We start from the raw sequence: 16,942 nt of genomic DNA on the forward strand, positions 1-16,942 counted from the left end.
CCATCATTTTTTGTAACATTCATCAAAAATAAATTTTATAAAAAAATGATGGAAACTTTCAAGTTATCCAACTCTAAAATGAACGCTGCGTTTCTATTTCTAATGTGATTGATGACATCATCAAGGATACCTGAATAGCATGACTACTGATAAAAAGTTTTTAAGTAATGATGTGATGATTCTAATTTGGTGTAATGTCATGATCTCCGATTTGACTAGACACGATAGTGTACTGCATGGAGTGTAGAAAAGAATACCTGCAAAAACCTGATATATTGATGCTTTGTGTGATTGGCCACAGGCCTTGCTTATCTCTGCTTGAGTGAGTGTTCCTTTGAGTTCCTCGACATATCTGGGAGAAGTCATTTAGAAAGAGTTTTTTTGTGCCTGGCTGCCTCTCATATGTTTTATTGTCTTGGAGATAATATCCCCATCTGTTAGGAAGCATTAGGGTAGCTTCTGTATACCAGGCTGAATCTTGGGAAGGAACAAGCTTTAAGCATTCAAGACATTTTGTAATTAGCATCTTCAAGCAACCCTTTTAGTTTTGTGACCATTTTATGCACACTGTATACTAAAATAAATCCCACAGTGGAAAAACAACTGTCTGTGATTGGATATTGAGCTGTGTAGTCGTAAAAGAAGAAATTGTTTGTTAAAACTGGAAATGCTTAAGAGTGACATATGGGTTTGATGATTTGTACCCAAGGAAGGAGTTCGTGAGCTCAACATATTTCATATTTTCTCAGAACTGTTTATATATCCAAGTAATAGAGGTGAACCCTTTTAGACATGATCTTGTGCGCGTTACTGGTACATGATACATGTGGAATATACCACACAAGCTATGTATGTATCGATACAATCAGGTGATGACAGTAAACTAGGGTTTCAAGGGCACAATGTAGCAAGGAGGAGGATGATATTTGAATTTGTGAACTTATGATTTTGTGTTGCCATTTCAGAATCGAACTCCTTTGTTGAAAAATCCCATGAAGGTCAGTGCACTATGTTGTGATGTTGGTGAAGGGACTATGCATAATTTGACCTTTGACCTGTCAAATTAGCATGCTTTGCATAGAGAATTAAGTGAATTTAGTGTATACAAGATGATTTGGAAATTAATTATTATTGCATGGAGTGATGTGGATTGAGAGGGTTAAAAAAGGGCACATGCATGTTTTTGTGTTTTTTACCCCTATTATTACCATACTCGATCATTTGTCTCATTGACACTGTTGGATCTTGGGAATGTGGAGAACCAAATATGGAGTTTAGTTTAATTGTTTCTGTCAAGATTTTCAGCACATTTTCCTATTTCTTCAGCATTGCACTCTTGGGCAGAATTCAGATATTTGATATGACCACAAATCATGCCAGTTTCACACGTGAAGATTTTGATAACAAACATTTAGAGAGTTCCTGTGTCCCCGGCTGAAAATATTCCACTTTTCTCATAACTTTTGACAAGCTTCAAATCTTCAAAGTCCTGAAATATTTATCTCCATTTTATCAACAGCCATTTCCTGAGATTAATTTAGGAGAAGGAGATTGGGGGAAGATAGAGGAAGATAACACTATACTAAGTCTTGAATAACATCTGCGTATTACATTGGCTTTGAGTGATAGTCTCTCCTTCACTCATGTAGATCTGATTAATTCTATTTTATGATGTGAAATGATGTTTGTACTCCGTCCTGCTTCCTATGTGATTGTTATCAGAGGTTCCCTCCCAGTTTGAACCAAAGCTGCCATTTTTCACCCTGAAAAGATTAGTTCCTGTCCAAATTTGATCCTACATATTTTTTGTGCATTTGCTGATTAAGTTTAAAGACAAGCTGACTATCTTTGGTGGATCTTTCTATGTTAGAATTCACTGCACACATTTTCTGATTTCCTATGGATTTTCCAATTATTTGGAAGCTTATTTGCACATCACCAGGAATCGGAACGGCAAAGGAAATTGGCGTCTGGCTGTAGCTGAGTATAGTCTCCCAAACTGAAATGTAGGCTGTCTTTACAAATATCTAGGCTATTTAACAGATCACATGAAGCGTATATTGCTAATGTGGAGAACATTGCCATGGCTAAATGTAGTTGTGAAGAATACATTTAGTGGAAGAAAATTGATGTTTATTTCCAAATTAAATTGAAAAATTCAAATATTTATATACATGTGGAATAATTATTGGAGGGATAATCATTAGCAGGATGGGCATTAGTATGATGCTTCAATAATCAATTTTTCAAATCAGCAAAAAAGAAATATGATTCTTGGATCAAAATTAGATTTTGATTATTATCCGATTATTGTTCTGACCTTGACCCTCAGTAATGTTGTACATATCAAAGTTCATCATAATGAAGGTCAGTGTAAGGTCAAGGCCCAACTTTAAATGTAACTGTCACATCTCATGTCAGAGGTTATAAATTATTACTCCACTCTTCCCTGCATACTATCTACAGGCAGTAAATTACTGACACTCTCCCAACAACATCCTCTGAATTTGAACAAGGAATCTTTGTCTCTCCTGACCATCTGAATACCACAGCTGGCATCTTTCTCCACACATGGGAGACATTTGTCACAGATACTACTTTCCAAACAACTGCCAGATAATTGTTAGTTGGACATTAAGTCCCTGACACTCAATCAGATGCTTGAAATTCAATATAGATGTTATGTATGGTTATAAGTAACATAATTGAATGCACAAAAAAAAAAAAAAAAATGTATGTGTTCTTATTCATTGTGAGTTGTTAGGTTACAGTACTGCTGATCAGGGGTTTCAAATCCCTGATTTGACCCATTATGATCATTAGGCTTAACACCATACGAAAGTCAAGTTTTTAACCAGTGTGGGAAACACTACGGCGTGCCCACTTTGCCTTAATTCAAGTAAAATACAGTTGAAAGTGGCATTAAACCTCCGCTTCATCCCAGAAGAATACAGTATAGGTAAGACTAGTTGTTTGGAAGGTAGTTGTCTGTTTTGACAGCCGGAGGTCAGACCTCTCTTCTATCACACCTCCCAGAACAAGAAGAGCAAATGTCTCAAAATATCATTTTCCTGCACATATACTGTAGAATAATGTCCCCGGTTGGTAGAAACCTTATGAATATTACATGCAGACTACACTTTATTTCATCACCATAGTCACTTAGGCATCTTGACCTATTCTGGCTACTAAAATGGCCGAAATGATGTAGTGATTGTTACAAGTTGTAAATGAAACCCATCAGGTATTCTGTTTGTGGTTTAACTTCAGCACCATGTACTCAGTTCAAGATTTCCACTTCAAAGAAATCTAAAAAGCCATATTTATAATGCATGGAACAAATATAGCTTAGTCTCAAGTTGAGTAGACAGTGGTCTTGCAATTGCCCATTTACTTGCATAATAAATAGCCAGGGATAAAGCAGTATTCCTCTAGGTCGGAGAGAAGTGTGAAGTTGAATTTATTGGCCAGACACAGATGACACGCTAGTCAAACACCGTATCAACGCTTCGGGATGAGTAGGAAAGACATGGAATCATAATCGGGTTCAGGATCTTAATTGTACTTTGTAAGAACTATGCAGCTCCTCCTCGTTTATATACTACTAAAAGAAGTTAAGGATCGCCCAATTCTTCATATTACTGCAGTACATCTCTCATTACATGACATAACAGATTAGCTGTAGTAATATAAAACAATCAGGTGATCCTGTCATGACATGACAGATTAGCTGCAGTAATATGAAAGAATCAGGTGATCCTGTCATGACATGACAGATTAGCTGTAGTAATATGAAAGAATCAGGTGATCCTGTCATGACATGACAGATTAGCTGTAGAAATATGAAAAAATCAGGTGATCCTGTCATGACGTGACAGATTAGCTGTAGTAATATGAAAGAATCAGGTGATCCTGTCATGACGTGACAGATAAGCTGCAGTAATATGAAAGAATCAGGTGATCCTGTCATGACGTGACAGATTAGCTGTAGTAATATGAAAGAATCAGGTGATCCTGTCATGACGTGACAGATTAGCTGTAGTAATATGAAAGAATCAGGTGATCCTGACATGACATGACAGATTAGCTGTAGTAATATGAAAAAATCAGGTGATCCTGTCATGACGTGACAGATAAGCTGCAGTAATATGAAAGAATCAGGTGATCCTGTCATGACGTGACAGATTAGCTGTAGTAATATGAAAGAATCAGGTGATCCTGTCATGACGTGACAGATTAGCTGTAGTAATATGAAAGAATCAGGTGATCCTGACATGACATGACAGATTAGCTGTAGTAATATGAAAAAATCAGGTGATCCTGTCATGACGTGACAGATAAGCTGCAGTAATATGAAAGAATCAGGTGATCCTGTCATGACGTGACAGATTAGCTGTAGTAATATGAAAGAATCAGGTGATCCTGTCATGACATGACAGAATAGCTGTAGTAATATGAAAGAATCAGGTGATCCTGACATGACAGTACAGGTGTCTCTAATAAGACGCTGACATCCTTACATCAGTACTCTCATCATTGATACTCCAGCTGCTTCTAAACTAAACACACATAAAGATAGAATTATCATGTTGAATGAAATATAATAAAAACTTGACATGGAAGATAAAATATTGTTATGCAGACAACTGATCCACATTTGCTTCATATCACATGACATTTGCTTCATATCACATGACATTTGCTTCATATCACATGACATTTGCTTCATGTCACATGACATTTGCTTCATATCACATGACGTTTGATGCCTGAGTTTGTACCTTGGCATGAATTAAGGTCATATTGAAAAAAATGTCTATATAAAACAATAACTATCACCAATGTGTTCTAAAACGTGTAGGATGACCTTGTTTCCCCCTGAAGCAGATTCAAGTGACCTTCATAGGATTTTATATTTATTCAAGTGGTATTTCCTCTCAACTGGAGTAAAACAAATTTCAATTCTTTACCCAACAGGAAAATGGAGTTTCAACATTGTTTGAGTTTGCCTCGACAGAGTTTGGCGCTGTTTGTATAAATAACAAAGACAAATGCACTTTAGGTCATATTATGCCACTCATAAAAGAACACATGGCTTTTTCCACTGTTGAAAAAAATGAACTGGTATCTGCTCGCAATATTTGTCATCAAGGAAGAATGTTCTCTAGGAGTAGCTCAAACTCTTCTTGCATCATGCTTGGTTTTGCTTTCTTTGCATCTGCTTCAACTAAATACACAAATAAACACAAATTATGTTATTTTTTCAGCTATACCTGTCACTGTTTTCATTTGTCCTATCTAAGAGTAACTGAGCTGTCCTTTAGCCAAGTCAGCAGTTATCCATCTTGGATCACATTGGTTCCATGCTTTCTTGAAATTTGAAGTCATGCGAAAGATTAAATTGCAGTTTTCTTCTAGCATTCTTCTTGTAATCTTGATAATGTTAAAGGAAATAATGATTATTGGAATTCAAGTTAGTTACTTTTGCCAAATTTATATGTTTTAGATTTAGTTAAGATATCTTGATTGTATGTTTTGGTTTCTTTGCGTTGCAGCGAGTCGAGCCGAAGATGATGAAAATATCCCGGTATACATCAGTGTGTGTGCTGCGGTGGCTGTCCTCATCATTGCAATCGTCATCATCGTCATTGTGATGCGGCGGAAACGAACTCAGAACAGAGGTCCATTTTCTGATGGACATCGACCTGGTGAGATTACAAGAGAAAATATGTTATATAATAACAGAAAGGTGGTTTGTGATCATTTTACCTTTCATTTCACTATTAATTTACCTTGAGTGCCTAAGGAACTTTTTTATTCACCCAAATGCTTCATACCTCAGTTATTATAGGTACTATAGTGACTGGGTCCTTTAATTATCAAAATTGCTTTGTTTTATACTGTTATTATATTTTTTTGTTTCAAGATTTTTTGTTCAATGAGAACACAAATATAACTCATTCGATTTAGAAAGCCGAGTTTGTTTAAGTTGACAAGCCTCTTTGAAAATTCTTAATGAGTATTTTCATTCAGTGTCATATTTTGATTACAACATTTTTCAGATGCAAATATTTCGTCTCTTGGAGATGATGAGAAGAAGATCAGCAAAAATGGAGGTTTGTTCAGTTTGATTAAATGAATATGATTAAAACTTTGGAAACAGTGAACAAAGATTTTAATGACATGATTTGTTGTTTTTTTCAAATCAAAAACGTTTAAAAGATTCAATCATTTGGGTTGTCATCAGAACTTGTCATTACCTTTCTTTGTCACAAAGCCTAATTAGAAAAACACTAGAGATCAAAGCAAGGGCCGCCATAATCCAATTAACCCCTTATGTCCTAAATGGAATCAGTGAGCATGGCAATGACAGCAAAAGACCCAAAGTCAGGACCTCACACGACCATTTTGAACAGTGTATTAATGAAATCAAAGACAAGAAGGGTAGCATTCTTTGGCACAGGTCGTAACAGGACATGTGTTTTAACCCTAGGGCTCCATAAGTACCCCCCAGAACCCCTCGCCCCACCCCAGGGGCAGCTGTAGGGTCTGACAGAGGACAAGTATTTACCTCATTAACTCCCCTGTCAATACCAGAAGCCAATCAGAAGAAGCATGATGTCTTTTTTCTATGTCTGCATCATCTCAGAGTCAGCACATGACCCCAGACAGTCTTGCATCATGGGAAAAAATGGCCGCCAAATGTCGCTTTAGGCAATTTTGTCCTAAACAACTTTGGTTCTGGTCAAATCTTTAATGACTCTTAGCGTCTCTTTAAATTTTTTTGTCATGGAACTTGATCTCATCATAATGTTATTGTCTTTCTTCTTCTGTTAAGGAGGTGAAATGTCTCTCTGATCCAGCCATTGAGTTTGTTAGTTTTTAGCAGCGATGGTCCTCTAATAAGCTTTTGTATAAACACAGTTTGTTTGTTCTGTGGGCAAGAGTAGGAAGTCAGTGACAGACACAATTGATTTACATGAACGAGCGATTGATTTAGATGAGCACAGAGACAAGACTGGGAACACAGATTACTTGATTAAGATGGAAATAATCCGATAATTTGCACTGTCACTAGGCCATTTTACTCGCCCTCTTTCAAAGGGACCCCTAAAACAAGCCAGAGGAACTAGGGGAAGCATGCTCATTAAGGGGGGACGTGTTCGGGATTGGGAGGCTCGACAGATTTAAGAGTAGGGAATATTTGGATGCAGCTAATGCATGAAGCTATTTGTCATTGTTAACAGTTCAGCATTACGATCACATCCCAAACAAACACCGATTTTATTGAATGAATTAAATTTTGATACATTTTGCAACTTCTTTTATTAGAAAAAGATCAAATATTTTTTCATTCAATAAAGAAAATTGCTAATTGAGACTTCTAGTGAACTTGATCTAATTTCATTAAAGTGTACAAAGACATTTTTGAAGTCTCTTCATTTCTTCAAACGTGTAAATTCAGTTTAAAAATTGATGAAATTATCTATCAAAGATGAGACAAATATGATAAGATTCATCCTAGGTTAAGCCTTTAATTATTTTTGTTTCATTTATGTAAATGTGTTAAGGTTTGATGTGGGGTTATTTATTTAATGTTTTAATCCATCCCAGGAGAACTTGGTATTAAATGTTTACACTTGGAGAGAGCACAGAGCTAGAACTAATAACTTCAAATCTTTTGAAGTTGCCTAAGACAAAGCTTTTCACAGAATCTTAAGAAAGAGCTGACCATACTCTATTCATCATCTAAACTAAGATGGCTTCTTATTCTCATTAAAAGCCCATTTAGAGGGTAACAGGATAGGGCTTGGTGAGGCCCCCCTAAACTCTGGTGATAGGGGCATGGCACCGATATGGTACAGAAGGGGTGAGGGATGGAATGACGGATAGGGTGTCACATCTGCCCCACCCCCCTGGGGATTGGCAAGATAACTGTGACAGTTAAATATAGTATTTTAGCACTCTGTCTCTTAAAAAATGTCTCTGACTCAATCGGCTGGGTTAACTTAAATGAAATTTGCACGAAACTGTTTAAAATTAACCCTGTTTGAAAGAGCAACAGAGTCATATGAGATGAAAATGCCATTGACTATTTGGAATTGCTAATAGATTAGATTTGAGAAATTGGTTTGCACACTCCATCAAAAAAGACAACATGTCTGGAATGGATTTAAAGATATTGATAATTCTAAATTTAAGAAAAATTAAATTTCTGTTCAATTTTGTTGACGGACATTTTCCCATTCATCAAAATTGCTTCAGTGTCAAATATGAATAAATGTGATTCAATTTCATAAAATTGTGATTTTGAGAGAATCAGAAGTTAAGAATTATGCAGGATTTGACGGGAAATTAATTCTTTTTCAATAAATGTATTTGAATTCTCTTTTAATTGCAGATATGTTATCAGTCCAGCCTGATCTAACGCAGACTGTAGTGACAGTTCAGCATGCCAACTCAGGGGATTCACCCAATAACAACCATGTTAACACAATGGAAAAACCACCAGCGTACAGTGTTCCTGACAACAATCTACAACATAGACACTCCGCAACTTTGGGCAAGAGTAGCAAGACTCTTTTGGTGGAGCCTACAATTAACCACAATGTCAATAATTCTATGGAGAAATTGACAATTAAAGACAAAAGCAATTTATCAGTGCCGTCTATGGGCAGCGGTAGACCAATGTCTCAATGTGAATCACTACAGGATAGTCGTCAATCGATGATCTCGATGCAGTTGCCAAGTACGATAGATGCTGAGGCAGTCACTTGGAGTACATTTACCAGTAATGGCGGCAGACTCTTGCTTCCTGAATCAGGTAAGGGCAATTACCCTTTAAACAACATTTTGGAAAGTAGTTTTAGTACACCTGTTGCAGAATTACATTTTGGGCTTGAAAACTTTTCAAAGTGTTAAAAAAGATGAAAAGCGTTTTTCAGAAGCACATGTTTTTGTCATAAAAAACACATAAAGGTTTGAATACTTATTCCAGTATGCAGCTTGAGATCCAAGGTAAAAAATGTTGCTGATACCGTCTTCCTCAAGACTTATGTGATATTTGAGGCATACTTTTTGGCAACATATCAATTTTTGTGATGTTGATAAAATGAAGTTGAGGTCACAACAGTTTAACATTTACCCTTACAAATATGTCTTGAAAATATTAAATCTTAGATAATTAGAATCCCCCGCTTTTGCTCATTAGGGTTAAATTGCCAAGAGTTTTAACTCCCATCAATTGGTGAAGGAGCATGATGGTACAAGCCAGTTAAGAAGATATTACAAGGCTTCCTCTGTTGTGACATTTCGAAATATTTATCATTTTCACATGTGAATCTGGCATAACCTTTCTTCAGATGCACTGGTTGTGTACTTTCGTATCTGGCATTAGCCATTTGAGGTTAAGACTAGTATGGAGAGACTGGCTCCACTGTACTTAGGCAATGGTAGAAGAATGTATGTCGGCCATTTACGAAGACTAGATGTATTAGCAACAGACTGACTTGATGATGCAGAGGGTTTTCGTTGATGACGTTGGGGGGTTTAAGTCTGATGGAAGATATTGTCTATGTCAAACTTGCTTTTGGTGCTTCAAGTTATGAATGTTGATAATTGGATGCATGTAAACATATACGTATACTTTTTTAACGTGAAGAATGATGACATGTTTGTATTTCCTTGAGAGGTATCTCATTAAAACAGACATGCTTGTTGCATAAATGAATTGTTAAACTGAGAAGCAGGTTTGTCAAGGTATTTGGGGATAAAAATAAATGTTTTTTAAATGAGTCATCAGTTTCATCTACCAGTATGTTCTTCAATTTATCTGCCGTTCATGTTTCATAACCTAAACTTTATTACAATTTGAGGGTGCATATGTTACAAAAACGTTGTTGATTTAAAAACAACATGTGTTTGGGGAGATGATTTGACATGTTATCTATTGTTGATTATGTCAAAGGTCAAAGGTTGCACATAAACAAATTGTGTCCACAATGATTCAGATTGCATGTAATGTAAATGGACATATTCATCTATCATGATAAATGGTATAAAGTAGATACATGGCCAATTTACTTTTGTAGGTGTATCAAATAGCCATCACTGCCATGTCTGATTACTTTATTGATGCACAATCATGGCCTGCGGTTACATGTGTACTAGGCTATCATGGTATGGGCAAGATGCTGACAGTTTTACAACTAATTGTATGAATATACAGATGTTGTGGGAACACTATGACCATAAAGATAATAACAAGACATGATGGAAGGAAAACACAGTTCTCTGACAAACACAGTCCATAAATCTATACATCATTATAAATCATGTGGACTCCATTGCGATCAGGGCCAGATGTGTTTTGGTATAACCTTTTACAAACAAGCTATTTTTGATTATTTACATTTGAACGAGCTTGTGAGCTGGAGAATTGTTTATATACAATTTTACAATGAAAGGATGTTATTTTGAGAAATTTACAGAGATGTCTGCCAGTAAATATTTGAACCAAAAACTGGCTTATTTCATTTGAATATATTTGATTTGGGGTTTGATGAGAGGGTAAAGTAGGGGCTCTAGGACCATGATATGTGTCTGGATTTCTCATACATACGATTTTAGGAAGATCTTAAAGTTATTTTGAGAAGACTGTAGGGTAAGGACCATTAGATGTGTGCAGTGTCGTGTGGTATAAAATAGATCATGTGCTTCAAGGTTTTCTGCAAAATTCCAGAATGCTGGTGAATGATCTTCTTCTTGTCAAGATTCTAGAATTTAGGACCTTCCATATTGCTCTTCAATTCCTGAATGCGCAAAAAATTGCATTCAGTATTTGAAAAACATTCAATTTAAAAAATTCAAACTTTATACCAGCTGTTGTTTGAGGATGATCTGAACTTTCTGCACATAATTGTTAGGTATTTTTATAAAAACGGAATGATTGTGCAATACTTATGTCTTAGGTTACAGCGACTTGTCATGTATTAACTAGATGGAGATATCCCACCAAGGAACTAACCTCGAGCTGTCTCAGTCTCACAATATGAAAATATTATAGAAAACCATAATTTACATAAACAAGTATCTTTGAGATGAGTTGTGAAAAATGGTGATATCCATATTCATATTCTATAGATAGACTGCAGATGTCTTATTAATGTAAAAAGATTTCCCTGGTGATGAGATGCAATGGTTCAGTGGGGGGACATAGTGTTATGTCATCTTCATTATCCTGGTACTGTCAGATGTATATTTTATGGACAAATTATCCTGGGGGTTTCGGCCATATACAGATGTAGTGTAAAAACACCCACAAAAAGCTGGAAGGTGTGTAACGGCCATATGGAAGCTAGTGCTCAGGGTTAGGTTACCATTCCACAGAGTCCCACACTAGGTAATGGTGTAAAATTCAACAGGAAATGAGCCTGGCTTCCATTGGGAACAATTGAGATGGAAGGCAATTGTTTTAAAAGAAATGAGTCTTGTTTGAAGTTGGCAATGGAGGGGGATGAAAGAATTGAGATGTTTAGTCATGTGACCCTTCGTGTAATCGTGAAAAAAAATGAGTAATACGTTTCACTTAATCGAATGCCTCTGCTTCTAATTAGCTTCATAAACATGGCATCAGAGTATTGTAGGGAGTCATAAAATGTGACCAAGGCCGAATATTATTATTAAGAAGATGAATTCTGAATTAAAGACGGACCAACAAGTCTTTAGTCAATTTTGAGATGAAAGGCAAAATGCAGATGTTGTAGTAATGAATAAATTACTAATGGCAGCTTATATGAATATTGATGTTTAAGAAAGAGTGGATTTGATATTAACAATCAAAATTGACATAAAATAATTGCAAAATTAACATCATCATGTATATTCATAGCTTTGTTTGTGTTATTAAGATTAAAATTTAAGGACTCTTTAGGAAAATCTTTTGATTAATAGATTAAAATATTTCCATATTAGCTTGTGAGATGTTTTTTATACTTTTATTTTAGATCAGTATGCCAGTCTATCTTGTTTAAGATGTACATGAATGAATGTCACAGATCCAGTTATTTCATAGCCTGTTTTCACATCCTTGTGATCTCCCTACAGGGTTGTTGTGATGCCTATCTAATATATCTTTTGTAATATTGCAGGTGTAAGCTTGATGGTGCCAGAGGGGGCAATAAAGAAAGGCACTGTGGAGGAGATTTACATGGCCATATGCAGAGATGACAAAGACAGACCACGATTACATGGTAAGTGATATTGCTGTTGGGGTTTGGAGCAATGGGCGAGAGTTACTCACAATCCTTGAATGCTGTGTCCACACATATGGATTTAGAAGTAACACTTTGCTCTAAGGTTTAGTTCTGTATTTATATTAATTTAATCAGTTTCAGTTGTATTTGGTATTAAGTTTGGAGTAAGATTTGTTATGAAAGGACATTTTAGAAATCATACAATTCAGTTTTATTTCATAAGAAATGTAATTGAGGCTAATTGTGTGACACTTGTCTCTCTCCATCTCACTCTTTGTTTGTAAGATTTAAGATTTCAAACATCTGTATAGGCTATATATTTCTTCCTTTTTTCAGATCGTCAAACAGTCCTGAGTCCAGTGATCCTTGTGGGCCCACAGAGTGTAGTGTTGAAAAAGCCAGTTATTTTATCTTTCCAACACTGTGCTAGTATGCGGCAAGGCGGCTGGATTCTCTCTGTTTACAACAGTGGTACACCAGCAGATGAACCTCCACAATGGCAGGTCAGTATGCAAATTGTTTTAAATGTTCAAATATAATCTAATTAAATTATAATATCAAATTAAATATTAAATATCTGATCACCATTTGTATGAAAGAGGAGAGAAAATGCTTTCATATGAATTACTACTCATATGGGTATTGAGAAATGAAAAAAAGTGGAAAAACTGACACATTTGAAAGTGAAAAAAATATTTCTTTTATAAAACTCTATAATGAAAGGACACTGTGTGTGGCCATTTGTTTCAAAGTAGAATTAATACCCTTTCATTTGAATCACCATACTGAGATAACCTTAAAGAAATATGTAATTTGACATAATTTTCCTGACAATTTCAAAGAATAACAATTGATATTAGCAAGATCATTTCACACATGACCGTTTCTGACATGCGATGCCTTTGATATAAATACATTGGATACGATTGCTCAAGCTGCTTTGTCATTTGGAAAAAAATATTATGAACCCTTTTGTGATATTATGACAGTTTGTGAACCAGACCATATAATTACAATGACATTGAATTAGATCAAGGCTTATATTTGTTCAGATTTGATAAAATTAATCGCAAGATGAAATTAAGATTTCACGCTGAAATTTATCAAAGGAAATTTCGGCGAACATGACTGGAGTACAAACTTGCAACTTAGATTTGCAAAAACTGCTTACAAAGCACTATTCAGCAACAGATGAATCGTATTGTTGATATCAATAATTTATTTCAGTACTAAAAATAAACATCAATTTGTTTATTAATGGATCAGAAAGCTAGGGCTTAGCCCTGATTGAAATATTTTAATTGATTTGAAAAATGAATTTGCTTGTCCCTTCATTTTGTTCATTTAAGACTGAAGGCTGATGATATTTATGAGATAGAGGACAGTGAAATTTGTGTTATGGAATAAATTGTGTCAAAGCAATGATAAGATCAGACATGCTATATGATAATTTAGATTAGAACAATATTAAAGAATTTTTTTAATGATTGCATTTCTCGATGATTGCAGAAATTTCAAGAGGTGAAATTGCTGTCTTTATGGGTCACGTTAGGTCTAAATGGTATTTTTCACAAGACGAAATCATTAATGTGAAAATTGGTAATCATGTAACTGGCAATAAACCTGCTCGATGGAGGAAACAACTGACTCATACTGGTTTATGGCCCTAGCCGATTTGAATCACAAAACATCAGTCGAGGGAGTAATGCAACGATGCTGTTGCGCAAATAAAAAGCAATCCATGATTGCACGTCAACAATTGAAGCCAAAGAAGGGGGTTGGATAAAAAACGTTCGATGGTCCAAGATAAAATATTGGTGGTAACGTTATTGCAAGGAAATCTCGATAATAAAATTTCCAAATAAGCTAGAGGATTTGGGTTGCTGGTCTTGTGCCTAGTGATAGCATAAATCTCCTCTCTCTGGGTTAATTAGGAAGTGGATGTTGCGTTAATTCATTTTATGATTTCTCTTGAGTTTGCCGTTGTGGTGTGGTTAAACCTGTTAGAATCGAAAAGTGAAAATATGTCGCACTGTTGACAGATTTACTAGGATCCTGTCTATAAAGTGTATTAACTGTAATCCAGATCATAGGGAGAGAAAGTCAATGTTATAACCAGTTTAGACATGTTTGGATAAATCTTTTGGAAGGTTGTGTGTGGGATTAGGGATGAAATAGTCATGAATGTGTCGTGGAATGTCTGCAATACAGTAGTTATGCTTTCAAACATCATATGTGGGTTTATTTAGGATATATGAAGGCAGTGTATATATTTATTTAGGATATATGAAGGCAGTGTATATATTTATTTAGGATATATGAAGGCGGTGTATATATTTATTAAGGATATATGAAGGCAGTGTATATATTTATTTAGGATATATGAAGGCGGTGTACATATTTATTTAGGATATATGAAGGTGGTGTATATATTAATTTGGGATATATGAAGGTGGTGTATATACATGTATATTATTTTTGAGGATATATGAATGAGGTGTTTGTATTTATTTAGGATATATGAATGAGGTGTTTGTATTCATTTAGGATATATGAAGGTGTATATATTTATGAGGAAAAGATATAAAATCGGTATATATATTTAGGATATATAAAGGTGGTGTATATATTTATGTGAGATGTATGAAGACAGTGTATATATTTATTTTGGTAAAGCTGGTTGAAATATAATAACAGCATTTTAATTAAAGCAAATTATATGCTGTCATGATTTTCTAATGAAAAAAACAAACAAACTTTTTAGACTTTTTACTTTTTGTTTTGAAAATAATATTATCTAATTTGTCATCATTATTCATGTCCTGTACGTTGTACCTGGAAGCACTAGTTAGGTGACTGTTGTGGTCCAGGGATAAGCCTGTGGCCTTCAACAAGCCCAGCTTTTGAATGATTGAGGGATGTTCGGTCTGTATGAGAGAAATTTTAACAAGATGGTGTCCCATGTTACCTGGCACATGGATTTAGTTGTTGTTTCTCCATATGTTAGATTATACTCCAGGTGTGTGAAGACTCTAACACTTCACTTCCCCTTGCAGCGCCTGGTGACCTTGGGACATGAGACGATCAACACACCTCTCTACATGCAACTGGACGCTGACCACTGCCACCTTGTCACAGATTCTTTGAATCGCTACGCCCTGATTGGTGAATCTGTAGGTGGTGGCCGGGCAGTGAAGATTCTCCGCCTGGCAGCCTTTGCTCCTGCAATAACTCCCTCTCTGGATTACAGTATTAGAGTCTATGTCGTGGAGGACACGCAGGACGCTCTAGAGGTATGTGCAGCCTTTTCTATTTCATGATTAACGGTTGAGACAAAGTTGGTGTGAAACTTATCCATAACCTTTATGATTACAATGCATGTCAAACTGTTTCCTGAAACTGAAATAGAATGTGTGACAAGTCTCATGTGACTCTGGAGCATATATAACAAGTCTCATGTGACTCTGGAGCATATATAACAAGTTTCATGTGACTCTGGAGCATATATAACAAGTCTTATGTGACTGGAGCATATATAACAAGTCTCATGACTGTGGAGCATATATAACAAGTCTTATGTGACTGTATAGCATATATAACAAGTCTTATGTGACTGGAGCATATATTACAAGTCTTATGTGACTGTATAGCATATATAACAAGTCTTATGTGACTGGAGCATATATAACAAGTCTCATGACTGTGGAGCATATATTACAAGTCTTATGTGACTGTATAGCATTTATAACAAGTCTTATGTGACTGTATAGCATATATAACAAGTCTTATGTGACTGTATAGCATATATAACAAGTCTTATGTGACTGGAGCATATATTACAAGTCGTATGTGACTGTATAACATATATAACAAGTCTTATGTGACTGGAGCATATATAACAAGTCTTATGTGACTGTATAGCATATATAACAAGTCTTATGTGACTGGAGCATATATTACAAGTCGTATGTGACTGTATAACATATATAACAAGTCTTATGTGACTGGAGCATATATAACAAGTCTTATGTGACTGGAGCATATATAACAAGTCTCATGACTGTGGAGCATATATTACAAGTCTTATGTGACTGTATAACATATATAACAAGTCTTATGTGACTGGAGCATATATTACAAGTCTTATGTGACTGTATAGCATATATAACAAGTCTTATGTGACTGGAGCATATATTACAAGTCTTATGTGACTGTATAGCATATATAACAAGTCTTATGTGACTGGAGCATATATTACAAGTCTTATGTGACTGTATAGCATATATAACAAGTCTTATGTGACTGGAGCATATATTACAAGTCTTATGTGACTGTATAGCATATATAACAAGTCTTATGTGACTGGAGCATATATAACAAGTCTTATGTGACTGTATAGCATATATAACAAGTCTTATGTGACTGGAGCATATATTACAAGTCTTATGTGACTGTATAGCATATATTACAAGTCTTATGTGACTGTATAGCATATATAACAAGTCTTATGTGACTGGAGCATATATAGCAAGTTTCATGTGACTCTGGAGCATGTATAACAAGTCTTATGTGACTGGAGCATATATTACAAGTCTTATGTGACTGTATAGCATATATAACAAGTCTTATGTGACTGGAGCATATATTACAAGTCTTATGTGACTGTATAGCATATATAACAAGTCTTA

General features: G+C 35.3%; 1 protein-coding gene across 6 annotated transcripts in view; it reads left to right on the forward strand.

The window, feature by feature from the left end:
• LOC124151044 (netrin receptor UNC5C-like) overlaps positions 1-16,942 on the forward strand; it is a 420,080-nt gene that overhangs the window by 383,457 nt on the left and 19,681 nt on the right. For 4 of the 6 annotated variants that reach the window (XM_046523327.2, XM_046523329.2, XM_046523332.2 and 1 more), the window contains 7 exons: positions 966-998; positions 5,556-5,708; positions 6,063-6,116; positions 8,402-8,824; positions 12,150-12,251; positions 12,591-12,757; positions 15,311-15,547. In XM_046523327.2, coding sequence (XP_046379283.1) covers positions 966-998; positions 5,556-5,708; positions 6,063-6,116; positions 8,402-8,824; positions 12,150-12,251; positions 12,591-12,757; positions 15,311-15,547 — 1,169 coding nt within the window. The remainder of the gene's footprint in view (positions 1-965; positions 999-5,555; positions 5,709-6,062; positions 6,117-8,401; positions 8,825-12,149; positions 12,252-12,590; positions 12,758-15,310; positions 15,548-16,942) is intronic. The other 2 variants (XM_046523331.2, XM_046523334.2) reach the window with 1 other exon arrangement.

The sequence above is a fragment of the Haliotis rufescens genome, unplaced genomic scaffold, assembly GCF_023055435.1.
Source record: "Haliotis rufescens isolate VD_foot unplaced genomic scaffold, xgHalRufe1.0.p SCAF_20, whole genome shotgun sequence".
Classification (NCBI taxonomy): domain Eukaryota; kingdom Metazoa; phylum Mollusca; class Gastropoda; order Lepetellida; family Haliotidae; genus Haliotis; species Haliotis rufescens.